Source organism: Bombus bifarius, unplaced genomic scaffold, assembly GCF_011952205.1.
Source record: "Bombus bifarius isolate JDL3187 unplaced genomic scaffold, Bbif_JDL3187 scf7180000008490, whole genome shotgun sequence".
Classification (NCBI taxonomy): Eukaryota; Metazoa; Arthropoda; class Insecta; order Hymenoptera; family Apidae; genus Bombus; species Bombus bifarius.
Genome location: NW_022884681.1, coordinates 139,621 through 165,079, shown reverse-complemented (window position 1 = coordinate 165,079; position 25,459 = coordinate 139,621). Strand labels below are relative to the sequence as shown.

Here is a 25,459-nt window from a genome sequence, read left to right as displayed (position 1 = left end):
AGTCTATGAATAGATAAATGTTTTTTTATGTAAGTAATAAGGAATACATATACAGATTATATGTAATGTAACAATTACTAGAGTATTACAATATCGTTTGGCGTTGGTTACGCGTCTACCGTTAGAATATAATACGCAAGAGAGTTATAGGAGGAAGGCAGCAGTCAATAGTGATAAAAGAATTTCTACAATACCGACGCAGATAGGTGTTTGCGGCGAAACTAGCATTTGCGGTTCGTTGCTGATTGGCGCTGGTGTTCGAGCAACGTTTCTCCGCATGCTACTCGTTGTGGTACGGTTATTCGTTTAACGAATATTAACTGATGTGACGGTTTTCTTTCCCTAGTCGATGTAATTCGTTATCAGCGTTTTATAGTCCATTACCTTTTTGCGTGAAAGTGTAGAAATTTTAGTTAATAACTTGACAATTTTTCTCTCCTTAGGAGGTTGTATCTTATTGGCAGGTGTTCCATTGTCATAACGGATGAAATGAATATTTATCTGTGGAAAGATCATTTTAGTTCGCTCAAGAAATTGCAAGTATTTTTCTGATGGTTTACTGCAAATTATTAAGTTTGTTCGCCGAATTAATTTTATACAAGTTACGAATGAATGCGAACAACGCTGAATTTATGGTTACCAAAAGTGTATCCCTTGGTGAATAAAATTTTAAATCAAATCAGGTAAGTATTCAAAACAATTGTGTAAAAAAGGTCATTTTATATTCAAGTAAAATGTATTATCGGAATTAACTACTTTTGCTGGTACTACTTTCACGGTATCTTCATTTTCAGCAAATATTTCATATTGAGAAAATTTTTTTGTATAGAACAGCTTGGTAACAGCTTGATCCGTTTAAAATTTAATTTACATCGCTTAAATAGGAATCAAAGATAAGGGTCAAGAACGATAGTCATTATTTACTAGCTTTGATTTACTACACTTTAGTTTAATATAAAGATATTGTACATGATATTTGATTATCATTTGATCATACGTAGTAGTTTGGTTTCCGGAACCACCTGTTGTTGCTTTTCCAAGTTTAAAACATTACCACGTACAATCAGCTAAAATATTAACTAAAATTAGTTGAAGTAATTACAGCTAGTTATCAGTAAAGTAGTTATTTCGACATAAAGCAGTCTATATCATTGATACGTAGACCATTACTAAAGATTTATGCTTATACAAAGTTCTTTATATTTCTTACAGAGGAGAAAAATGTACAATAGAAGGTAACAATTGAAGGAGATCGAGCTATGGCCAACAGAAAAGACAAAACATCTGTAGGTTTTGTAAGTATTTTACTGTTAATAGTTAGAAAATTTAATGAAAATGTAAAAAGCAAAATATATCCACCAAGTTGAAATTAACGCGTGACGTCAACATTATAGTATATGCACATGTATAGAAATGAGCAAAAAAAAAGAGAGAAAGAAAACGTAGAAAAGACAAAATTAGAATATTTTTGAGTAGCGGAATATGCATATACGTTTGTCAAACGCGAAATAGCGATACGGTGTATATACGTACACGTATGTAAGTATATATGTTACATTTCCTGCCGTATAATTATCAGTTTCTTTGCGGCGCAACGCGATAACGGAAAAGGCATTAAATCAAAATAAATTTCAATTCCGACTGAATAAGTAAGAAAAGGTGGTCGAGTTTTCGACCGTTGTAATCGAAAATAACAGTGTCGTCGCGTATGAGTCACAACGATCGTTCAAGGTAAATTGTTTCGCATACGGAAAAGACAATTATTCCACGAAAGCGTAATGCACGACGTACGAGATACTAGGACAAGGTAACAAGCTATCAGGGACGCGACAATTTAGTTTGATATACCTTGACTCTTTCCATTTCATCTTTTTTTCATATCGGTTTCTGTCGCTTCCATACCCCTGACCCCACTCTCTCTCTCTCTCTCTCTCTCTCTCTCTCTCTCTCATTCCCTTCATCTCCTTCTTCGTTCCTTTCCTCGTTCTTTTTTCATCTCTTTTACCGTAACTGAGATCTTTTCCAATATTTTCAAGAATTTTAGAAGAGTTTGACGAATAAAAACCGGTTTTCCCTCTTCCATCATTCACATTCCACAAATTCAAAAGATTTCTAACGCTTTACGCTATGTTTATTTCTAACGGTTGATGTATAAATAATCGAGAATTGGTATTTAAAGTAAGTACAACGTACGGGAACGGTTACAGTTGGCTCTTCTGACGCGGGAACGAGTAGGGAACGAGAGGAATAAGAGACAATGGAGGAAAAAATTAAAGGAAAGTAGAGTCAGCTGTCAGTTTAGTGGATTACATCATCGATTATTCGCACAACTGATCTCATGCACGCGCGAAAGATATTTCGTTTCTCGTACTATGTGACTCTGCGTCGACATATTTATTTGTTTGTCACGTTCAGCGTTATCAACGAATTGTTGTTGCAGTTTTTATAGTCAATAGGAAGGTTAGCGTTTAGACGTGGGTCTTGAAAGCAAAGTCGTATCGAAACGTAATACCTTTTGTGGCACGAGTGACGCTTCCATCATTTTCAGACCACATTTTTATACGAACTGCCGCAACCTTGAGCTATTCGCGGTTATGACGTACAACCAGAAGTATCACGTAGGAGACACCGAACGTGAGAATCGTCGACACTCGGTTCTTCTTAGGGGCTGACGAATGCGATTCTATCGATATTGGAATAATTACGCGTTTACCCATTTTACGCGAAAGAACGAAAGTTAAGAATCAGAGAGCGAGAGAAAGAACTCTGGCGAGACGAGAAAAGGAAAGGAACTGCGCTGGAACGATCGTAAGGGACCGAAATTGTGGGAGAAAGTAGCGTTGCGATAAACGCGAGGAAGGTTGAAGAAACCTTTGGTTGCCTGAATCCGTCGGTGAACGCATCGAGAGGCGCGAACGTGTAAACACCGATGCGCGACATGACACGACGACGATCTACTCGGCCGGTCGTGGGTAGACTCACACCGACTACGCACGCGCGTCTCTCCAATCCGCCACTCTGACTAACGCGATCTCAAACTTCCCTTCTTTCGACCCGTTCGATGACTCGCTCTTCTTAATGCCGTTAACTCGATCTTACCATCCGCTCGCGAGGTTACTTCGAGGATACGTTTCGCTCTACGATTCAGTGCCTATCCGAGCCAGAGATACGCTCGCATTGTCTCGATTTACCGCTGTGTGAAAACAAACCTCGTGCGACGAATAATCGCGAATATCGCCAACTTTATGAAGTTCTCTTTATCGCGAAAGATATCTTTTTGAGAAAGATCGTGGTAATATCGCGATAACGTCGTGTTCGATTGGATCGTACATTGAAAAATTTGAAAAGTATCGATGTAAGAAGTGGCAAGAGATATCGGCAATTTTTACGTGGTAGAAACTGTCAGAGATCTGATTCGGAGAGAGAAGCTCCGATGAGTCGCGCGGTTCTAGCGCATCGTTACCGTTACCCTATACGAGAAGACATCGACCGATGATCACAGATTGGGTAAGACTCGATATCGAGAAGCGAAACTGTTTATCGTCGAGGAAGAAGCTGATACAGAGACGGAGGACGATTATCGGTCGATTCGCTGAACGATGATGTACGATTGGAAATTGAAACGTAACGCCGGCGCCGTGTGTAAATGCTACTCGCGTGCCAAGCTTCCGCGTTAAAACATCCGGTCGTATTAGAACGGCGACGAACGCGATCGTTTGAATATTTTTTTCGTTTTATCTCTTTCTAATTTTTCGTTTCAGCTGGACACATGGTTCGGCCGGCCAAAAAAGTCCGGGCGTGGAGGTGGGGTCAGAAGTGGTTCGGGAAACAACACTATACCACGACCCCATTCCGGTGACGATTTCAATGAAATTGAACAACAACGTTGTATCATCGAAAGAATGGACAAAGAGACGGTGAACGACAAATTCGAGGAGATGTTGGTGAGTTGAGGTCGATTTCTCGATTGACGACCGCTATCCGGACACGCGTGGAGGTTTTCGAGATGATCAAGTTTTCGCGAAAAACAGGCCAACATGAATCTGACCGAGGAGAAGAAAGAGCCCTTGAGACAGCAATCGGAAACAAAGAAGAGGGAGATGCTGGTTTTGCATTACAAAGGTAGCATACAGGAGAATAGATCAAAATTTGATAAACCAGCGGATTACATACAGTATTTGGCGCAACCCGATTTGAGCGTCAACAAAATCTACAACTGCATCGAGTCGTTAAGAATAGCGTTGACGAACAATCCTTTGAGTTGGGTTCAAGAATTCGGCACCAAAGGATTGAAACAGGTTTTAGCGACGCTCAACGAATGCTATCGGAAGTAAGTATTACCGATAAAAAAAACATCGTTGCGTTGTGTCATAGCATCGGTATTCGATATTGTCCGACTAAGAATTTCTAATGTTCGTGTTGTTCTATTGCAGTGCCTTCATATATTACGATAGGTAATTTATGTAAAAATACTATTCGCTTTAATTTTATTAGCAAGATAGATTTTTCCGCATCGTTTCCTTTTTTTATTTTTAGCTTTCGATATTAACGTTGGTGCACGTTTAAGTATGTATGATAGCGCGCGTGCCTATCCTATACGTGTATAATCGTATAATACACCTTCTACATATACATATGTATGTAACATAAACTTCTGGATGATATTCTATCCATTCTATGCCAACAACCGGCTCCTTTCGATATATACTTTTTTATTTATTAATTATCTTATTATTTCTTTTGAAAGTATACCTTTCAAAGGTTCGATAATTAGAGTTAAACTAGGAAACGTGTAATATCAACTCACGATCGGTATTTAATTGCATGATGATCTGCCTATGCGATGCTCTGTACAATAGCGCTAGTCGACTAGTCGAAAATCGAGAGCCATTCGAAATTAGTCTATTCGAACGTTCCACGATGATGGATGTTAATGCAGTTCCTTCGCGATTTCTTTTCGAATAGTTGGCTCGACTGTAGCTTATCGACTGAACTATATTTTTATTTTTTATTTTGTTCGCTGTAACAGATTCAGATGACGTTACACTGATGCCTTTCCATGTTCTGTGACAGTGACAACCGGTACGAGCGAATACAGTACGAATGCATCCGATGTTTAAAGGCTATTATGAATAACACCGTCGGCATAAAGGAGATGTTGGCTCATCACGAAGCACTCACGATCGTAGCCAGATCGTTAGAGCCGACCAAACCATCGGTCATGTCCGAAGCTGTGAAATTGCTTGGCGCGGTTTGTCTCATTTCGAGCGACAGCCACAAGAAAGTGTTGGACGCGATCACCATGAACGGTGAATTCAAAGGAAGAGAAAGATTTTTACCGATCGTACAGGGCCTGATGAACAAGAAGAACGAGAACTTACGGGTACGTTTCTTCTCTTCCTGTCTTTTCCGATTGATCTTCGACTCTTTCGCTTCCCTCGCTCTTTTCGTCCTTTCTCGTTCTCGTTTGGTTCGTAATCCGATGACACGCTCTTTCGATAGGTGGAGTGCCTTCAACTTATCAATTCCATCATTTCTTCGGCCGAAGAACTAGACTTTAGATTGCATTTGCGAAATGAAATCATGCGAGTCGGCTTGGCTGATATTTTAGAGACGTTGGAAAAGAACGAATCCGAGGATCTGGCCAGACATCTAAAAATTTTCAATGATCACAAGGAGGAAGATTACGAAGAATTTGTTCAAAGATTCGATCATGTTCGATTGGAATTGGACGATGTAAACGATTGTTTCGAAGTGATTAAAAATATGGTGATGGAAACATCCGCGGAACCATATTTTTTGTCGATACTTCAACATCTTTTATTCGTCAGAGACGATGCTCTGGTGAGGTAGGAAAGAGCTACAACCTTTTGCATGCTGTTATACTATATTTACTCATCGATATCGTTTTTTTTTTATTATTTCTATCATCGTTACTATTACTATTTTGTTTTCCTTCCATCCTTTTTCTTTCCTATGCTTTGCTTCCCTTTGCTCTCCTTTCCCTCCCTTTTCTTTTCTTTTTCCTCCAACAGGCCGGCCTACTATAAACTGATAGAAGAATGCGTATCGCAAATAGTGTTGCACCGTTCAGGCTGTGATCCGGATTTTAGCGCAACCAAGCGCTTTCAAATCGACGTTCAACCGTTGATTGATACGTTGGTGGAGAAATCGCGGGCAGAGGAAGAAAGACGATTGGTCGAAGTATCGCAAAAGTTGGAAGAGGCCATAGCTAGTAAGCAGGAAGCGGAGGCGAAACTCCAACACGCGGAGAACAAGATTAGGGAACTGGAACAAGGAGGAGCGAGATCGACCGGTGTTAACGCTGTGAGTTTCCCGTTAAATTCGCTCGGCCGAGTAAACGCAGATTTCTGCTTCTAATCTACGTTTGTAATTTACGTCAATTAGTAATAACTGCCTCCTTTGATTTACGATACGCGCACACAGAATGGTGCGAAGTGTTCGTCCACACCAGGAATAGTCAATCCACCGCCACCTCCACCGCTTCCGCTCGCAAATGCGGGCGGACCCGGATCGGGAATGCCACCACCGCCGCCGCCGCCGCCACTACCAGGTTTCGGCGGGCCGCGTCCACCTCCGCCACCTCTTCCCGGATTTGCGGGACCTCCACCACCGCCTATGCCTGGTATGGCCCCGGGATCGGGACCGGCACCTCCACCGATGCCAGGATTCGGTCCGGTACCTCCACCGATGATGCCTGGGTTCGTTCCAGGCTTGAACGCTGCTCCGCAATCGCTACCTTTAGGACTGAAGCCGAAGAAAAAGTGGGAAGTTGACGCACCGTTGAAGAGAGCAAACTGGAAGGCGGTGAATATCTATCAGATACGACTTTCCTTTTTCTTCTAATTAGAAAACTATTGTGATGCAACACGTGCCGTAGATCATGCCTCATAAACTTACCGAAAAATCGTTTTGGACAAAAGTGCAAGAGGATAAGTTGGCCAGGCCCGAAATATTAGACGGCTTAGTTCAAAAGTTCGCATCGAAACCGAGCGGGAAGAAAATCGACGATGTCGTGGACAAGTAATTTGACAGCGTTCCAATCATTCTCTCGATCTAATAACGATTATCCGTTGTTGTTAAAATGTGAAACACAAAGAATCTTGCTAACGTAATTGTTATCTTTTCCTCCTGGTTGCGCAGATCAGCTCCGTCGAAGAAAGTTAAAGACCTTAAAGTCCTGGATGGCAAAGCTGCACAAAATATTCTTATACTACTTAATGGTACCTTAAAACACACGTCGTACGAAGAGGTCAAGTCATGTTTACTCAAGTGCGAAGGACCCGTTATCTCGGACAATATACTTCAAGGGCTGATACAGTATTTACCACCACCGGACCAACTGTCGAAACTACAACTCTACAAAGATCAGTACGACGACTTGACAGAAGCCGAACAATTTTGCATTACCGTGAGTACAGTTGAGATATCTCAATCGACCTTCCGCTCATGCGGAAGACGAAGATTCTTTGAACGTATCAGATCATTGAAACATCTTCGAATCGATGTGTACTATAGATATCAACGATCAAGAGATTATTGCCGAGACTGAGATCGTTAAGTTTCATGCTACGGTACGAAGAACTGGTGCAAGATGTAAAGCCGGACATAGTAGCGGGGACGGCAGCCTGCGAAGAAGTAAAAGGTAGCAAAAAATTTGCCAAAATTCTCGAACTTATTCTGCTGCTTGGCAATTACATGAATTCCGGCTCGAAAAACGGCCAAGCCTTCGGATTCGAGATCAGTTTTCTTACCAAGGTGTGTTGCAACGCTTTGTCATTGGACCGTAAACACGAGACGTGTCGCCATCGTTCGCGATATCGTATCTTTCCTTTCGATTTTCAGTTAACAAGCACCAAGGACGTCGACAACAAACAAACTCTGATGCACTATTTGGTGGACACGATAGAGCGACAATTCCCCGAGTGTCTGAGCTTCCCAGAAGAGCTAGCACACGTGGACAGAGCTAGTCGCGTTTCCTTAGAAAATGTACAGAGAACATTGCGACAGATGGATTCCAATATTCGAAATCTTGAACAAGATTTATCGAATGCCAAAATCCCACAATCGAACGACGATTTGTTCCTGCATGTTATGGGTGTATCCTTTTTTGCATTTCTTTTTGCCCGCTTTCAAACGATACGAACGTTATTTTTACGTGGTTTGATCGATAATCAAATTGTCGTTGATCAAATAAGCATTATAATCGTATATATCGATTTTCCTTAATTATCGTGTAATCGACTCGCAGCCTTTTGCGAAGAAAGCCCGTGAATCTTACGAAGTTCTTCAAAATATGTTTAAACATATGGACAGTTTGTACACCGAAATTTCGGAATTTTTTTCTTTCGACAAGCAAAAGTACACGATCGAAGAATTTTTTGGGGATATAAAAACGTTCAAAGACGATTTTATGGTAAGCGAAGAAATCAAGAAGAATTGGACTGTTTGTTTCTTTTTTCTATTCTTCCTTCTTTCTTATAGCACGCTCAGAAGGAAATAATAAAACTACGAGAGGGAGAAGAGAAACAAAGACGAGCGAGAGAGGCACGAGAAAAAGCAGAAGCGGAGAAAGCAGCACGGGCTGCGCGGAAACGAGCACTGGTTGACATGAACGCCCACGAAACGCAGGAAGGTGTCATGGACAGCTTGATGGAGGCTCTTCAAACTGGTTCCGCGTTCAGTCGGCCGGATCAACGACGAAAACGTCAAGTACGCGCCGCTGGTGGTAAGTTCTATAGGGCTGCATATGCTACAACGAAATCTACGAAGAAGGAGAAGTTGTTGCTGGCTAAATTGTACGAATCGGGAGAAGCCGAGCGGCGCATGCTTCGAAATCGAAATAAAATCTTCGCCTCGTCTCTTCCTCGTGGCGCAGTCACGAGCTCGGCAAGTTCCGATTTCGAAAAGTATACGACACCGGAAGAGAATCAACATCTCTATAAGCGTTTGTTGCTCGATCGGGCCACGAGAGCGCCCAAGCGAGAGAATTTTCTGTCTAGAGTCAGTTCGTTTCAGAAAAGCAAACAAGCCGAAATCGTATACAAGAGAGCACGCGTCGATCGATCGATGATCGAAGAAACTCCGAGAAGAGAGATTTCTATAAGAAGATCTCGAAATTTCGATAAAACCCCGAATTCATCCAGCAATTCTGTTCAATGTAGTGTCGTGACCGCTGCTACTTTATCGTCGGCCTCGTCATATGGACTCGTAATAGACGAACTGAAGAAGCGCACACCGACGCACGTCGAATCTCTAGCGTCGAACGATCCGTCGCCGTGTTCGAGCTTACAACTTTCACCCTGTGTTTTGTACCAGACGGTTTTAGTAGGCGAAGCTTTAAAACTTAGCCCGGTGAGAAGACGACGCGTTATAGTAAGTAAGAAACATAAGAGAAACAGTATCGTGCGTCGTGCCGTTCAAAGTCGTAGATCGAAGCATGCGAGGAGGTCGACGATCGCCGGTGAAACAAAATCGTTTGGTTATTTAGGCAGCCCAAGCAGCGAAAGCGTTTCGCTGATCGAAAATTATTCCGTTTGCCGTGCTTCCGATACCAGTTCCGACACTGCGTCGACCAGAATATCGCGATCCATGGGTGATATCGCGATGAGAATCGGCAAAACGATCTCCTCTCCGTTAAAGTTGATTCGAACGAAAAATTTCGGCAACAATAACGCTCATTGGAAAGACGAGAACGAGAACAATCTGTGCAACATACAGCATTCGAACGGCCAATTCACAATGTTGAAACGTTTAGTTCAACCTGAAATCGCGGATACAAGCATGAAAACGACCGAATCGAACAAACTCGCTGTCCAAATGACCGACACCATTCTCGAGTCTCGAATGAACAACGACCTCGATATCTTTCACCTTGATATACCTTCGATTACAACCAAAGAGAAACAAACCGTTCTAATGAAAAGGAAACGTCAGAAACGGGCTTGGAAATTTTGGTAGACGGTACACGTCGAACGTCTGTATCGTTATCGTAGACGTTATCGTGATGCTTTCGAACATGACACGTTACACGACTACGACGGTTTCAGGATATGATGCTTTACTTTCCTGTACTTTTTACCACAAGACAAGACTGAATCTCGCCTCATCGCTCCTTTCATCATTTTTTTTTTTTTTTCTTTAGTTACTTTTCACTTCTTTCTTTTTTTTTTTTTTTTTTTACGAAATTTCAATTTCATGTCATTGGATAGCGTTTGGTCGTTTCAAACGCACGCTTGCTTTACTTTATCCATTTTTCATCTTTGACTTCTCATTACTCATTTTTACCAGCTGGTCTCATTTAAAAAAAAAAAAATCGCATTAGCTCGACGACTAATCGAGGACGGAGACTTTGCAAGTCTATCGAAAGCGGAAAAAAAGTGAAGAAGAAAGAAACACGTAAAATACGATTTAACGTTAATTTTTTAGGAACGAAAACTTATCGACTGTACAACATTCTGTGATCTAGATACGGAGACGAACGTCGAATATATACTCGCGCGCCTACATCGATCACTTGTAATCGCATCCGTTGTAAATATCGTAATTTTCAAATAAATAAAGGAAATTTTTTGTACTATCGATCAGTATTTAAACTATTTTCGCTGAAACAGTAGTTAATTTAGCCAGCTAAGTTTAGGTAGCTGTGTGAGAAAGGATTACAACGTAGATCGTTCGTAACGCAAACCGATCGAGTTAATATAGCACGTACAAGTGTACAACAGACGGATACATACGACGTAAATGTTTCTTTTTTACAGCAGAGAGAAGAGCTCAACTTAATAGAAGTCGATCGCGTACAGGATTAGTCGGGACTGGTTTACTGGGAAGGGAACTTTCGACGTAAGTATTTAGACACGTATTAAGCGTATACGTATTTGGATCTTTTCGCCACGATGTGGTACTTATACGCGTATCGATATCACGATATTCGAAAACGATTATCGCGTACGATACGTTCCTAAATTGCGTGAAGAGATCGCGACAAAGATAAAATCGTCAGAGATAGACAGATAGAGAGATTACTTTCGAAATAATACCTTGCCTAATGATCGTTGTTGCAGAGAACTGTTAAGCTCGGCATAATCCATGGAATATCCTGTTTCCGTCCTAAACTCAAAACTGTGATGGATCGAATGTTTGTTTTATCGGTAAACGATGAAGCGGGGAAAGAAAGAAAGAAAGAAAGACAAACTCGGGAAGCCTCGCGACTCTTCGGTATCGGTTTACAGAGGAAGAACGAGCTTCGATTTTTACGAGTTACGATTAATTTAGCAGTCTTCCTATTGCTCTATTCGATATGTCTCAAGAGATTGTTTCGTAGGTATAATAATATATACAATATGACGTTGAATGCTACTCCGATGCGTCGATAAACGTAATACATGTGAAAAGTAGTTTCGCCGAATTTTCTACCAGATTTTCGACTTATCGATCGATCTATTTTTAAATTGGTTACTAGCCGTAAAGTTCGCGTTTTACAATTGCAAAGTAATATACGATGTAAATATGCATATACGTACATTCGCGTGCAGCAAGTGTTTTTCTTAACTTTTATCCAAAGACGGCTGATCCCTCGAGCACGGTGATGGATCAGCCTCGTTCGATCGCGTGAACACGGGCGTAGCGATAATCGACTCGTTGACTCGACGCGAAACCTTTGAAAACCGTGCCAAATCGATGGAAACGTCGAGGGAAAAGACGTTCGAACGTGAAACAATCTGTAAAAATTTCAACATATTTTAGGCCATGGATGCGAATGGTACGTTAACGTAACCGAAGACCAATTTATTTTTCGAATCTCGAATTCGACGATTGTTTATACTGTATGTACTGACGTCGGATCCAACAGAAATTTGTACCTATATTGTGAATATGTGAATTTAGATAGTATCAATACATTGCGATCAATACAATCGAACGTAGCGTGTTTTCTTTACTTATACTACTACGATACATAGAAACACCTTTTTGACCGAAGGGAGTGGTATTCGATAACTAAATGGATGAATCGCGAAAACATGGTTTGTGTTTGAGCGACGATCGGTATCGCAAAGTGTGTCGCGGGTATATATACCAGCTACGGAAGCATTGGCGTAACCGGTCGCGATCCTTTCAAAAAGAATCTCTCGCGCGAATTCTCGCAATTGCATGGACGGCGGTGGTTCGAGTAAACGAAATAGCAGAGATCGCATCGAAATTATCGAATAGAGTTTGCTGCTCCGCGGCCTTTCGATCGTCGCTCGAGAAACGAACAAGAGAGAGAGTGAGAGAGAGAGAGAGAGAGAGAAAGAAAGAAGCCCTACGACATAACAGCTACACCGATGGGGTATTTCGTGCGCACACGCATACGCTAGCGATAGTGTTGGCCGCGTCATTACACCCATACTCGCGTGCACACCTGCGGGAGAACGGTTGAATCCATCTGCGAGCAGGCGAGGTCTCGCGTATTCGTGCGATCAGAGGACCCTATGCCTTTGTGAGTACACGCGTGTGTTGGATGAACGAGTGTAGTACGGAGGCAACAACGGACGGCAACTTGGGGCACAAGCAAATGACGTGTTTCTATCGTTTCGACGTTCTCGACAGTGCATCGATCGCGTTCGCGTCGGCAAATAGTATTTCTCGACTAGTCTCGCAGTCGTGTTCGGTACGTCAAAACGCGGCTGCGTTCACGTTGAAACGTGTTCGAGAACTGTGGCACGCGAGCACGTGATCGCGAGTGACCAAGACCACGACATTTTCAACCTCGAAATATCTTTAACCGATGGCTCGTGCTGCGGTTTCGTCTAGTCTCGTTACCGAGAAGGAAAGCGGGTACTCGGTTTCCGCACGAATCGCGTCGTTCAGCGGACTGTGCAACCTCGAATATCGACTAGAGGACGACCGATCGACGCTGCAGTCTGGATCCTTGCTTTTCCACCGAATCGATCCATATCTCTGTTCGATCGCGCGAGCCAATTGTTCCTTTACGAACACCTCGCGATTACGATTATGAACATCTCGATCCAAGGATACGGGAAAAGGAAACATTGACATCGTGAACAAAACGTTCACTGTTCTATCTTGAATATCGTGTTCTCGCTTTCCGAAGGTGAAACGTGTTGCGCGCTCGATAGAATGCAAATGCGCGCTAGATAGAATACAATGAACATACCTATCGTATCGGGAGATATCGTCGAAGACGATATTCATAAGCCACGTTTCGTTAGGGTGAGTATCGTGATAAGTGCAGTAAACGAATTTTTCATTTTACGGCTTTAAGTTATGCGTCATACATCGTGCGTCATACGTCATACACGTTACCTTTGTTGTTGTTTGCGTCAACCAAACCGAGACGCGCGAGTTTACACAATATAATGTCGCGTTGGGAACGCGTCGCAATCTCAGTCTTATTCATCGTGTAGTTTGTCCGAAGCAGTAAGTCGCAGCGATAATAAATTCTGTGAAAAGAAAAAAGTATGCGCCCCTATCTGAACGTACACGAGTATGCTAGCTTCAATCTTGTTAGGTTTTGTCGCGACGTATTTTCGCCGATCGATCGTAACGCGCTCGTACGATTTCTTCGTTCGATCGCACGCCATCTTTCTGCCATTGATCGAACAACGTTGGACGACTCGTGTTCCTGCGTCTCATCGAGTGATTCGACACATATGGAGCTCGCGCACTCGCCACATATGACGGTGAAACGTGCGAAACGCGATAGAACTGCAACAACGAATAAAAAAAAGTCACGGTTACAGGTGGCGTTTCGAAAAAGTGCCAAACATTCCACCGATCCACGATGGATAATTCGGAAAGTGAAACGTGACAGATAGAATTTCGACTTTCTCCATTGATAAACGTTAGAATATCGGTCCTGGATAGGATTATTCACTGTGATCGTCAACTGCCTGAAAAAGTACATGATCGAAATTTGCATGACTTAAGGTGAAAATGTTTGAACAAATCGTACTTATCGAACAACGCATCGCGTAATCGGTTACATAATTATCGACCATCCCCTATGATCGCTCGCATCGAAAATGTATCCGAGGCATAACGATTTGGTATGAATATTCGCCGAACGGAGAAGAAACTCGGAAGTAAGGTAAACGATCTCGAGTGGAAGATTACGCGAAGCAGTGACAACCGAGAAATGGCGTTCCGCGCGTACGAAAGCGCGAGATACGCGATTGCTCGACGCGAATCGATCGAAAACTCGTCTAGCGTGGCTACGAAGATCGGCGTGCGTGCGCGAATCCGAATTATTGCGAGTATTCGTGGTGGAGTACGGGACTAGAAAACGAAACAGTCCGAGGGTACCCGAAAGGGAGCGGACTGTGACGAGTCGAAGCGACATTTGCCGAAGGAGTAAAGGGGCCCGATCGGTCGTCAACTGGAATAGACCACGGAAGGTGAGAAATCAGCGGACTGTGTTGGGCGCGCGCGCACGCTATTCCGTGCGCTTCGATCGATGCGAGTCAACGGTGATCTGTAAATCTTCTCGGACGATCTTCTCTTCTTTCCTGCTCTCACTCGTCTATATCCCCTCTCACTGAAACTTCGTTTCATTCTCCCTCCTTTTCACGAGGGTAACACCGTTCGTCGGCCCTGGGAATTCCGCTTTCCCATAGAAAAGAAACGCATCGCGGAAACATCGAACGCGTCTACCTCTGTAACGTTCCGTCTATCGTTTCGAGCGCGATTTGTATACGCGAGTGGAATGTGAAGAAACACGATCGATATATTTCGCGTTGGCTTACGCATACTAGGTGTTTCTACTACCCAACTGGCTATGGAACCGAGAGACACGGATTTATCGTTGTTCGACGTGTGCGCGATCGAGAGAGGTCGATTATTTTGAATCGTTCCTCGTCAGGAGGGAACTTGATTTTCGCGATCTACCCGTTAGCAGTGGCTTCCACTTGTTGGTATTAAATAGTGCTCGTTCCAAGGACGGGAGAGCAGGAAATTAGCCGAATACTCGAATATTTTCGATAGTGTACCCAGAAACTCGGGGAACGATGCTGATTCTTCCGGATTTAAGGTTACAGGTAAATCGAAATCGTTGGTTTCGTGGTCGTTGAGAGAAATTCGTGATCTAGGGAAACGGTTGAAACGACAGGAGAGTAAAGAGGAAAAGGAGGAAGAGGGTCGCAAGGCGAGGGGCAGCAGGCGAAGGCTGCATTTCCTGTTTGAACGCGAGCGTAAACAGCGTGCCTCGGATCCGGTAGAGCGTGCCTGGTCCGGTGAACTCGAGCGGCGATGCACCACGCGTAACCTGTAACGTGGAAGGTGGAACGCGTAACGCGAGATCTAGCACCGCTGCGGACAAGAACGTTACGTTCGCCTCCCTTCGCGTTTCCTTGTCCGCCACCATCGGCCGTATCGCCCCACGCAACCGGAACGATATCGCCAACGGGTTTCAAGTTTGATGGCAAATCGTTCTCCAACATGGGATTCGAGCAAATGGAGGTTGAGCATAGGTCCCGTTAGCGTGCCGCATCTTCGCGTCAAACTCGTTCTCTTCGATGTTATCGCGCGCGGAGATGGAACGCGATAGGCGACCGGTGATCACGACGGTAAGGCCTTGCACCGTTTTCCTCTTTGCTACTTCTCGCGCGTGGTGGTCGCGCGGCTCGATTCCGGATTCCGGCTTCCGGCCGATTTCATGCGATAAATGACCGACCGGCGATCGGTAGAGCGCGGTGAGTGGTAATCGACGCGCGGTATTCCAGAAGAAGACGGTCGATTGGATGGAGCGGTGGAACCGCGAGGAAAATCGGTAATCGAGCACGAAGCGCGTCGACCTTAAAATTACGGTGCTACGTAGCAGCCGCACCCGGCGAGATACGCGGAGCGAACGTTATCCTCCTCCCCACCATAATTCGTAAACAGTTTCTTTCCTTTCACCGAGAATCGAATGGCTCCGCGGAGTCGGCCGAAGCCTCGGGATACGATGTACCGCGCGAGATAAACCAGAGAACTTTTTCATCGCAAAACGCGTTCCTGTCTCCTTCTCGTTCTCGTTCGACGGACCAGATTCTCGATCACGATTCCTGCGACAAGCGTCGAAATTCATCGGCGATCGTGACTCGCGCCGAGTTTCACGACGTGACGCACGCGATTCCACCATCGAGGATGGTATGAAAGAATCACATCGTAGAGAGTAACGCGAAAAGGGTAGGAAGAGTCACGTTGGATCGCCTTTATGATCGCGATTTGTGCGTCGATTCCTTTGTGCGTGCATCGCATTCGACGAGTAACGAAATCGAAAGAGAGGTTAGACGAAAGGCGAACGCGTTCGATTTCCTCTCTGTATTCGCAGCATTGAACGGCCATGGAATAGCGATCGAGACGAACAATGTGGCTGCGAGAACGAGTACTATGTTGAAGTGGACTTGTTACGCGGCTCTGTCGAAGAATCGCGCATCCCGGCCGACTTCGTTGGACGAACGAGAGAAGAGGACGGACTGCGGGAATGCGTCGTCGCGATATTTGCGAATAGGAAAAGGTTGTTCCTGTCGGTCGGAGGACGTAGAAATATTGCGAGAATCCTCGACGAAAAAGAGCCTGGGGGTGAGAAATATATTCGAATCACGTTCTTTTGTTTGGGAATCGATCGCGCGTTTACAGGTCGCGATTGCCTCTAATCGAGGCCCCGAGTCTCTTTCGCATCGAACTCGGTCGAGCTTCGGCTCTCCTGTCGATAGGACTTTGGTCGTTCGTCTTTTCGCGCGTGGTATCGCGCGATATCGTATAAGCGACGATCTTGGCAGCAGTTTCGACTCGAGCCAACTCTCGCGTCACGATTGGTAACCGGCACGTTCAACTGGCTGTGCAGGGCTCCGATCCTAGGGTGGCCACTTGCCGAGGAAAATTGCAGAACAAACGAAGCAAACTGAATCAGGAGATCAACAAGGAGCTTCGGTTGCGAGCCGGCGCGGAGAACCTCTTCAAGTAACTGCCTTTCTCCTTGTACGACTCGTAGAATGCGCGCCGTTCGCACTCACGTGTACGTTTTACGTTTCAGGGCCACGACCAACAGAAAGCTGCGAGAGACCGTTGCGCTGGAATTGAGTTTCGTCAATTCGAACTTGCAGTTGCTAAAGGAACAGCTTGCCGAGTTGAACAGCTCGGTCGAACTTTATCAGAATGTCGACAGGTCGGTGAGATTGTCGTTTCTCCGTGCGATTTCAACGTTAAACGTAAGAACCTAAGACGCCGCTCTAAGCAACCAGCCTGACTCTCTGTGTTTTTCTGCCTTTAGCGAGGAACCGGCAATGCCGATGATACCGTTGGGACTGAAGGAAACCAAAGATATCGATTTTCGGGATCCGTTCAAGGTGAGCGCCGCCTAACACGAGAACTGGCTTTCATTCGAGCGGCGGTACTTCCGAGTCGTCGTCGCTGCAAACTTTTTCGTCTTTCGGCTTCCAACGATTTTCCTTTTGCCCGTCGACCAACGGTTCAGCGACGATTCTCGAAAAGTCCAAGTCGCTCGCTCGCGACGGACCTATCTCCAAGTACTCGCGTACGCTTGTCGTCGATCGCCGTTCGATCGTCGTTCTACGTCGGTCGGGTTCTTCTTCGATCGCCTGCTTATACGAAGGAAGAATCGTAGGTAACGGATTCAGGCGCGGCATCGTTACCACTAATCTGCCGTTCGTCGTGTTTCTTCGAGCCGTGCTATCCTTCACCGATACTTCGCACGGCAGGGTCAGCTGCAGTACCTTTCCCTTGATCGTGACGCGCACGTACTCAGGATGCACGTCCACGTCAACGTGGCAAGTGTCTAAATATCTGAAATCATAGCCGATCTCGTATTCGGGTCGAATCCGCTGATCGATCGTCTCGTGTCCAATCTTGGATACGTACTTGTACAGAGCCACCTCCAAGACGACGCGGTCGCTGTACTGCTCCTCGTTCAATTTAAACGGCACTTTCGGCTGATTCATGTTGTACGGTTTACCCTGCGGATCGAACAGCTTCAACCTGTAGGTAGTTCGCGGTTCGACGCTCCGATCATTCTGCCGGTTTCTTCGCTTCTCTTTTCGCATAAACCGTTCCGCAATGGCGACGCGTTCCTCCGGCGTGTGACGACTGGTTCGATTCCAAAACGATTCGTCCTCTTCCTCGTCGTCCTCCTCCTCCTCCTGCTCCTCCTCTTCCTCCTCGTTTACTTCTTTATCCGCTCGCTCCTTCTTCTCTTGCTCGTGGCGATGTTCCTCCGCGTTCACGACTTTCTACGGATAATAGACGTAACGCGATCAAATTCTTGGCCGAAGAATTCTTGGCAGAGCGCGAAAAGGAAAACTCGCTTACTCGATTTGCTCGTGACTTGGCAGTTTGTTCGCGATAATCGAGCAATTCCGCTTCCCGTATTTTCTTGTATCTCGCGCAACTTCGTACGATCTCCCCTTCGGTCTCGGCGTAACGTTGCAACGCTCTTATCCGTTCGGATCTGTCGATTGGCGTACCATCTAGCTCCTTCAATCGCGTTAGAGTCGCGATAGCGTATTCCCTGTACCCTTCGTAATCCGCGCACGGATTTCCCACGAGGAACAGCTGCTCCAAGCGTTCGTTGTACCTGTGACACGTTGCGCGCGTAACGATCAACGTAACAATTTCGCCGATCGAACGGCTATATGTATAACGAATATGTATAACAAATGTACCTTAACGTTTTGATGCCACGAAGATCACCGATAAAGTTCACCGTTAGATCCAACTTTTTCAAGCTCTCGAGCCCTTGCAAATTTTCGATCGTCTCTATGTTGTTCAGCGCTAAATTCAAGTACTCCAACCTCTTCAACTTGCTCAAATTCTCGATCTTCGATATCAGATTGTTCTGAAGCAAGAGAATTTTCAAATGTTTGCACGTTCGGTCGATCAGTTCGATCTTCTCGATGTTTTCTTGATGCAACGCGATCTCCTCGAGCGTCGAAATCTCGCCCTCGTTGTGCTCCGAACGCTTTCGTAATAAATCGAGCGTGATTCTCGACATTTTGTTGCTCGCGGATCCGCCGACGCAAACTCTTCGACGCGGTCGCTAAGCGGCGCGTATCGACGTAACGCGCTCGATTGTCTCTTCCCGTCCTTCTCTCTTTCGCTCTCTTTCGCTCTTTCACCGTTTTATTCAACTGTCGTTCGAATGTTGCCTCGCAGGACTTTATCCTCGAACACTATAGCGAAGACGGAACGAATTACGAGGAGGCGATCGCGGATCTGATGGAAACCAGACAGGTGAGTTACGAGCAAGATCGTACGATTACGACGCAACCTAAGTCCAAGATAATCGGATTTTCTTGCTGTTGTTCGAAGGCGACGCGGACGCCGACCAGGGACGCGGCAGGCATCGCGTTGTTGTTACGCTACTACAATCAACTGTACTTCGTCGAGCGAAGATTCTTCCCTCCCGATCGAAGTCTGGGCATCTATTTCGAGTGGTTCGACTCGTTGACAGGGGTTCCCAGTTGCCAACGAACCGTCGCGTTCGAGAAGGCTTCGATTTTGTTCAACGCAGCCGCTCTGTACACTCAATTGGCTGCGAAGCAGGATCGTCTGTCCACGCGAGGCTTGGACCAGGCGATCGACGCGTTCCTGCGAGCCGCCGGTACCTTTCGTTACATACACGAAAACTTTACCAACGCACCGAGTATGGATCTTGGGCCGGACATGCTCGAGATGCTCGTTCAACTGATGCTGGTAACGACGCGTTCGTAGCCGTAGCACGCGCTTCGAATTCGCCGCAAACCGAACGATTACGATCGAAGGAGAGCGGCGTGTCCGGGTGGGGAAACACGGTTGGAGCACGGTCTGACGCTCGTCTCGTTCTTCTCTCGTTTCAGGCTCAGGCGAGGGAATGTTTGTTCGAAAAATTGGAACTTCAATCGAAGGACGGCAGGAACATCGACGTTTCGTTGGACCTAGCGCAAGAAGCGTCACAGGTAGCGGCCGACAAAATTTTACGTACGCGTAAATCTAATACGCCCGTATTTCGCTTAGATCCCGCGAACCATTTTACCCAATGGCGTACGATCGTCGATTGCCTAGGTTGCGGCCGTCTACAGCGATGTCCACGGGTTGATCTCGCGCGAACCGGTCCGCGACTACGTACCGGAAACCTGGATATCGTTGATCTTGGTAAAACGGGAACACCACCTGGCTCTCGCGCACAAGCACCTCGCGCTTGGATTGTTCGATAGAGCGATCACCGAATGGCGAGCTGAAACTAAACTCGCGCTCGAACACGTGCAAAGAAGCGACGGAAAGACGCAGCTCGACGTGATCGTGCCACGGGACGATAACGAAAGGAAGTTACTGGGTGCGTAGGCGATCGTTACCCTATCCGAGATCTCGATTTCTGTTCCGTCCGTATTTTACCTCTGTCGCTGTTTCGCTATTTCAGCGAAAGCGCATCTCAGGGAAGCTTTGGTCCTGCACGAGGAAAGTCAGAGGCTGCAAAGAATGTGCAGAGACTTGAAAGCGAAACAGGCGCTTGCCAAAGTTCTGAAGAGAGTACAAGAATCGACGGTAGAGGATTACAATGGCATCGGGGACGAGGATGACTTTCGAGGATTGCTGGATCCTCCGGATATCATAGGTAACACGCGCGGGTTCTTTCGTCTATTCTTAGACCTTAGATTCTCGATGGTCCGGCGTGTCTGTGACGAAACTGCGTATCGTTTTCCCTGACGTAGCATCCACCAAGTTCCAATTGAGCATCACCCATCCGGATTTCGGACAGCACGGAGTGGAAGATCTCTTCAGATCGTTGGGTCCGGTCGCTATATTTTCAGCTAAAAGACATTGGACCGCGCCACGATTGATACAGCTTCAACGAGGACCCGACGGCGAAGGGTTCGGCTTCAGTGTACGGGGTGATGCTCCTGTAATAATAGCTGCGGTCGATCACAATTCGTTGGCCGACGTACGTATAAATGCGGGTCTCGCAAGAAATATTTATACTTGTTATAACGAGCGGTTTTGTTTCTTCAGTTGGGTGGCATGAAGGAAGGCGATTTTATAGTAGGAATCGGCGATAAAGATGTCAAGTGGTCGTCCCACGAACAAGTGGTTCGGCTGATCAAGCAATCCGGTGATTTTATAAACTTAAAACTGGTTACGCCGATGGACAGAAATTATTTAAAGGTAAACGCAAACGTGGTCTCGTCGACATTGACCTACGGAAACGGCCTACGATAATAACTTGTGCTACCGTTTAATGACTTGTGCTACCGTTTCTAGAAACCGGGTAAGGTTAACCAGCAGGACAAGGGAAGCGTTTCGGCAAGCAGCTCTTCCGGCATTTCCTCGGGTCAACCGAGTCCTGCCGGTTCCGTTACCACCGCCCACGTAGCTAAGAAACTACCGTGGAATCCGTTTAAAAAGTCGGTCACGCAGCGCGACAGTAGGGACCTGACGTTCGACAATGTAATACTTAGATGACTCTTTGGATGTTTCACGCGGTTGTTGCAATTGGAGTTTTCGTCGAAACGTTTATCAGATGGTTCCAGGTTCGACATTGGCTGGTAGCCCTCCGAATTGCTGGATCGCGCTATCTCGTTGCAACGTTTGCACTTTTCTCAACGATTCTGTGTAATATTTTATCTATCGAGTATGTACTTACGCGTACGCGCAAAAGTTTCGCGTACGAACGCGAAACTCGTAATGTTTCGTGTATTAAAGTACGTTTTATCGATGGATTCCGAAGTACAGGGGTGAAATAAAAGGGCAATTCGACGGAACTTGGATGTTCTTCGATAAACGAATACGACCGTGTATCGTACATCGTACATTGATCGTATATTACATATGATTGTATAACGTACAGTGACGATCGACGAGAAACGTATGGAGCGAAACAAAAATGTAAGCATACGTTATACACCAATTATATTTTGTTCACGAGTTAGTCGTTTCTTTTGTTTCCCTTTTTCCTTGCAACATCGATGTAAATACCAATTCGAAAAGAAAACGTAAGTCGCACGACTTTCCAATAGCCATGCGGAACGTCGATGTAAAGCGCAGCTTGAGAAAGCACGAGAGACGAACCGATGTGCAAAGATACGCGTAAAGTAGGAAAGAATAGAAAGGCACAACTACAAATGCAGATTGAACGGCGACTTTCACCGAGTCGAGAAACGTCCTGGTACACGACTGATTACGCAAGCAAATGGGAAGAAACGCCAGTCACGTGTAACGGCCAATCATATATCGTAGACCTATGATCGAGAAAATCCTGTTCGAAGCGTTTAAAAAAAGAACGTATAAACATCGCGAGGAATGCGTATCGATCCGAGTCGACGAGGGAACAAACGGTGAAAGGAAATAGTATAGAACGTTGAGAAAAGCGGAAGGCGGTTAGTGAAAAAACGACCGGTAGTAATATCGTAAAAAAGACCGATTTTATTAGGCGTGCGCGTTTTACCTTGGCGTTGCCGTTCGCTGCTTTCGACGAACAACGGTAAATCTTCCGAGTTTTCCGATCGTTTCGTCGATGACTATGTCGTCGTAGTATATAACGCAGCCTCGATATTCAGCTGGCCGACCGAAAGGAGACTCGCGGTGAAAGTAAAACGTAAAATTACGAGAAGAAAGCGAACCCTCGACTGGCCACCGTTTTATACCGTTTAATACCGTCTAATAACGTAGGCGCATTGTTCGTCCGCGAATCGAATCGAGTGTTGCGAACTTGAGAATTCCCGTCGTCCAAGATACGTCAAATGCGTGGAGCAACGACGTCGCGTTTCTTAAAGTGGGAACCTTTGAACGGCGACGAGTATTATTCGCGTGCGTGTCGAATCTTTTAGGCGTTCGAAAATGAAAAGAACTATGTAAAGGGAAGGAGAAGAGCAAAGCGAGTGCGAAGAGAGGAAGCAGAGCGGTAAGAGCGGGAAAAGTAGGAGCGGTAAGAGCGGTTCGCGTACCACGATCTGGCCTTAAATTGATCGAGCGAGCAAGCAAGCGGATTACTCGGGTCCAAGTCGGTCGAGGAGAAAGATTTCTCAACGCGGCACAAGATATTGTGACGCGAATAGTGATCGACGACCTTGGCTAGCCGCGATTAGCCGTGTATTTCCGAGTAACTGTAAGGATACGAACGTCGTTCGGTGTGCCGCGTTACCGATTGCCAGCACCGTGCTACGAACCGCTAGAGTGTCACGTCGAACCAACCGTTTCGATTTTTGAACGTACATCTATAAATAAACGTCGCGATTTCTCGCGTGTTCTCTATATTCTGTTTGAACCGCGATTACTATCTTACGACGATTGCGCGTCAAAAAGCGACCAACGGATATTCGCGATCGCCCGTTAACGCTTGGTTAACGAGAAGGAGAACGAGGTCGTAAACATGGACATCGGAAGATACGCGAAAGATCGGCGAGGTCGTATCGTTGGTTGTTAGAAAGCGCTGCGAAGAATCGCAAGGACAGTTGTTCTCTCGCAAGTAGATCGATGTCGAACTTTCTCCTCGACGACGAGTCGCCGAATGGCGTAAGAACTCGCCGAGTCTCGTAATCGTCGGTAGCTTGGTTAAAATTCGAACGAGCGAAACGAGGACGCGGCAAGACGGAGAAAGGAAGAAGAAGCGCAGGGGAAGGAGCAGAAGTGGGATAAAAGTAGTAGTAGTGTGGTAGCAGCAGCAACAGCAACAACGGAACGAGGACAAGAAGGCAAAGGAGGAGGAGCAGCAGCAGCAGCAGAAGGAAGAGCAAGAGGAAGAGGGGAATCGAAAGCGCGGAGCGATCCGTAAGGAGAGCGGTACTTGTCCGATTCTTTCGGACGCGAACGATGGCAAAGTCGGAAGAAGAAAATTACGGATGCGCGTTAAGCGAGAGCACGAGAACGATCGCCCGCGTGGAACTTCGCGAAGACGATGCCATCAGGGAAGAAACCTTGAAACAATTCAGAGATTGGATTCAAAAGCATCCTAATATCAAGCGTTGCAGAACGGACGCGGCCTTTCTCCTCAGGTTCCTCAGAACCAAGAAGTTCAGCGTGCCGATGGCGGAAGAGATGCTCGAACGCTATCTAACTATCAGACAATTGTATCCAAACTGGTTCCAAAATCTCGATGTCGAAGATAAAGACATCGAGGCTATCATAGATGCTGGTTATCTGATACCGTTGATGCAACGCGACCGTCATGGTCGACGAGTGATACTCTCTTGCGCAGGTGAGTATCCGCCAATCACCACAATATGTAAGTAGTTTGATTTGCTCTATTCTCAAAGTAAGCTTTCCGCCTCTTCCTCCTTCGTCTTTTTGTTTCCTCCCGTTACTTTGCACGCGTCTTTCAAGCACTGACATCCTTTCTCCCAAAGGGCGTTTCGATCCTTACAAATACACGTCAGCTCAAATGGCTCGAGCTCATAGTCTCGTAGTGGAATCTCTAATGGACGACGAGGAGAATCAGGTCCGTGGATACACACACATCAACGACGAATCTGGATTGACAATGGGTCATCTTAGCGCCTGGTCCCTAACGGATATTCGTAACATGTTACGATGCATTCAAAACAGTACACCCATGAGACACAAAGAAACTCACTTTGTTAATATCCCGAGTTGCGCGATCAAAGTCATCGAGTTTGGCATTTCTCTTCTGAACGATAAGTTGAAAAATCGAATCATGGTACGTACGCTTGTATGCGCGATCCTACATTTTTCTTTAATCGAACGTTCATCTTCGAATAATCTCTGTGCTATACTCGCATTAAGGTACACAAGAGCCTGGACGAATTGAAAACAGCGATTGATCCAACAATCTTGCCGAAAGAGTACGGGGGAGAAATTCCACTCTGCGAGATGATCGGTATGTATATACGTATTGATGATCGTTCACCGTCGACCATGTAGTTTTGGTTTTAGTCAAAGTTTCAGTTCTGCTTTGCTTTTCAGCAAATTTCAAGAAGACTTTGAGGGAACAGAGGAATCGAATAAAGGAGCTCGACGACATGTACATAGAGATTACATCGGCGGATTGTCATTATGTTTCGACGAACGACGATTTGTGCGGTATCTCTGGCTCTTTCCGCAAACTCGAAGTCGACTGATATTCTTTCTTCCTGGCGAACGCGATCCTCTCTCGCGTCTCTTCGCGTTCTTTCGCTCGCAGCGAAACGATTTAAACGAAACTCGAATTTATTCGCGCTCCTAGATAAATATTTATTCTTACCTCGTGTATCAGAATTCTCCTGCCGGTGGTATTAGTTACCTATGATCGTTTCAATTTACGTACAACATAGAATAAGAAATGACACACGTTGCACATTCTTAGGAAAGTAATTCCATCTTTAACGTACAACTGCAAGCTGTTGCAAGTTCGCAACTGTCCAAGTACGAAACAGTGTACGTGATAATGTAAAGCGTACCGAAAAAAACAAGCATTTTACGTACGATTATATCGTATGAAATTTCTTTTTAGATTTGTACAATACATGCCAACTCA

General features: G+C 45.5%; 4 protein-coding genes across 10 annotated transcripts; 3 read left to right on the top strand and 1 right to left on the bottom strand.

Moving 5' to 3' along the window:
* Positions 1-216: 216 nt before the first annotated feature.
* On the top strand, positions 217-16,961 carry LOC117213040 (protein diaphanous). Of its 7 annotated transcripts, XM_033458256.1 has the most exons (18): positions 236-351; positions 444-683; positions 1,213-1,295; positions 3,762-3,944; positions 4,032-4,330; positions 4,434-4,454; positions 5,074-5,383; positions 5,503-5,849; positions 6,036-6,327; positions 6,448-6,828; positions 6,902-7,044; positions 7,156-7,432; positions 7,540-7,779; positions 7,867-8,121; positions 8,273-8,437; positions 8,506-8,749; positions 10,782-10,863; positions 11,085-11,941. In XM_033458256.1, exons 3-18 carry the CDS (start codon positions 1,260-1,262, stop codon positions 11,104-11,106), a joined length of 3,297 nt encoding a protein of 1,098 aa, XP_033314147.1. In that variant the 5' UTR covers positions 236-351; positions 444-683; positions 1,213-1,259; the 3' UTR covers positions 11,107-11,941. The 7 variants fall into 7 exon arrangements, with proteins under 7 accessions (XP_033314145.1, XP_033314147.1, XP_033314143.1 ...); XM_033458254.1 differs by lacking the exons at positions 10,782-10,863; positions 11,085-11,941 and having other exon boundaries at positions 217-292; positions 7,165-7,432; positions 8,506-9,981; XM_033458252.1 differs by lacking the exons at positions 10,782-10,863; positions 11,085-11,941 and having other exon boundaries at positions 7,165-7,432; positions 8,506-9,981.
* On the top strand, positions 12,317-21,919 carry LOC117213048 (rhophilin-2). The gene is made up of 9 exons (XM_033458279.1): positions 12,317-13,233; positions 19,171-19,248; positions 19,327-19,710; positions 19,854-19,952; positions 20,059-20,329; positions 20,414-20,608; positions 20,706-20,935; positions 21,004-21,156; positions 21,253-21,919. The coding sequence occupies exons 1-9, from the start codon at positions 13,168-13,170 to the stop codon at positions 21,451-21,453; spliced, it is 1,677 nt and encodes a 558-aa protein (XP_033314170.1). The 5' UTR covers positions 12,317-13,167; the 3' UTR covers positions 21,454-21,919.
* On the bottom strand, positions 17,256-19,147 carry LOC117213052 (protein tilB homolog). Its single transcript, XM_033458284.1, has 4 exons — positions 18,681-19,147; positions 18,328-18,592; positions 17,881-18,248; positions 17,256-17,805 (listed from the first exon to the last, which is right to left on the bottom strand). Exons 1-4 carry the CDS (start codon positions 19,007-19,009, stop codon positions 17,379-17,381), a joined length of 1,389 nt encoding a protein of 462 aa, XP_033314175.1. The 5' UTR covers positions 19,010-19,147; the 3' UTR covers positions 17,256-17,378.
* Positions 21,920-23,200: 1,281 nt separating the features above from the next.
* On the top strand, positions 23,201-25,397 carry LOC117213055 (clavesin-2). The gene is made up of 4 exons (XM_033458286.1): positions 23,201-24,184; positions 24,333-24,643; positions 24,730-24,823; positions 24,910-25,397. Exons 1-4 carry the CDS (start codon positions 23,800-23,802, stop codon positions 25,062-25,064), a joined length of 945 nt encoding a protein of 314 aa, XP_033314177.1. The 5' UTR covers positions 23,201-23,799; the 3' UTR covers positions 25,065-25,397.
* Positions 25,398-25,459: the final 62 nt, after the last annotated feature.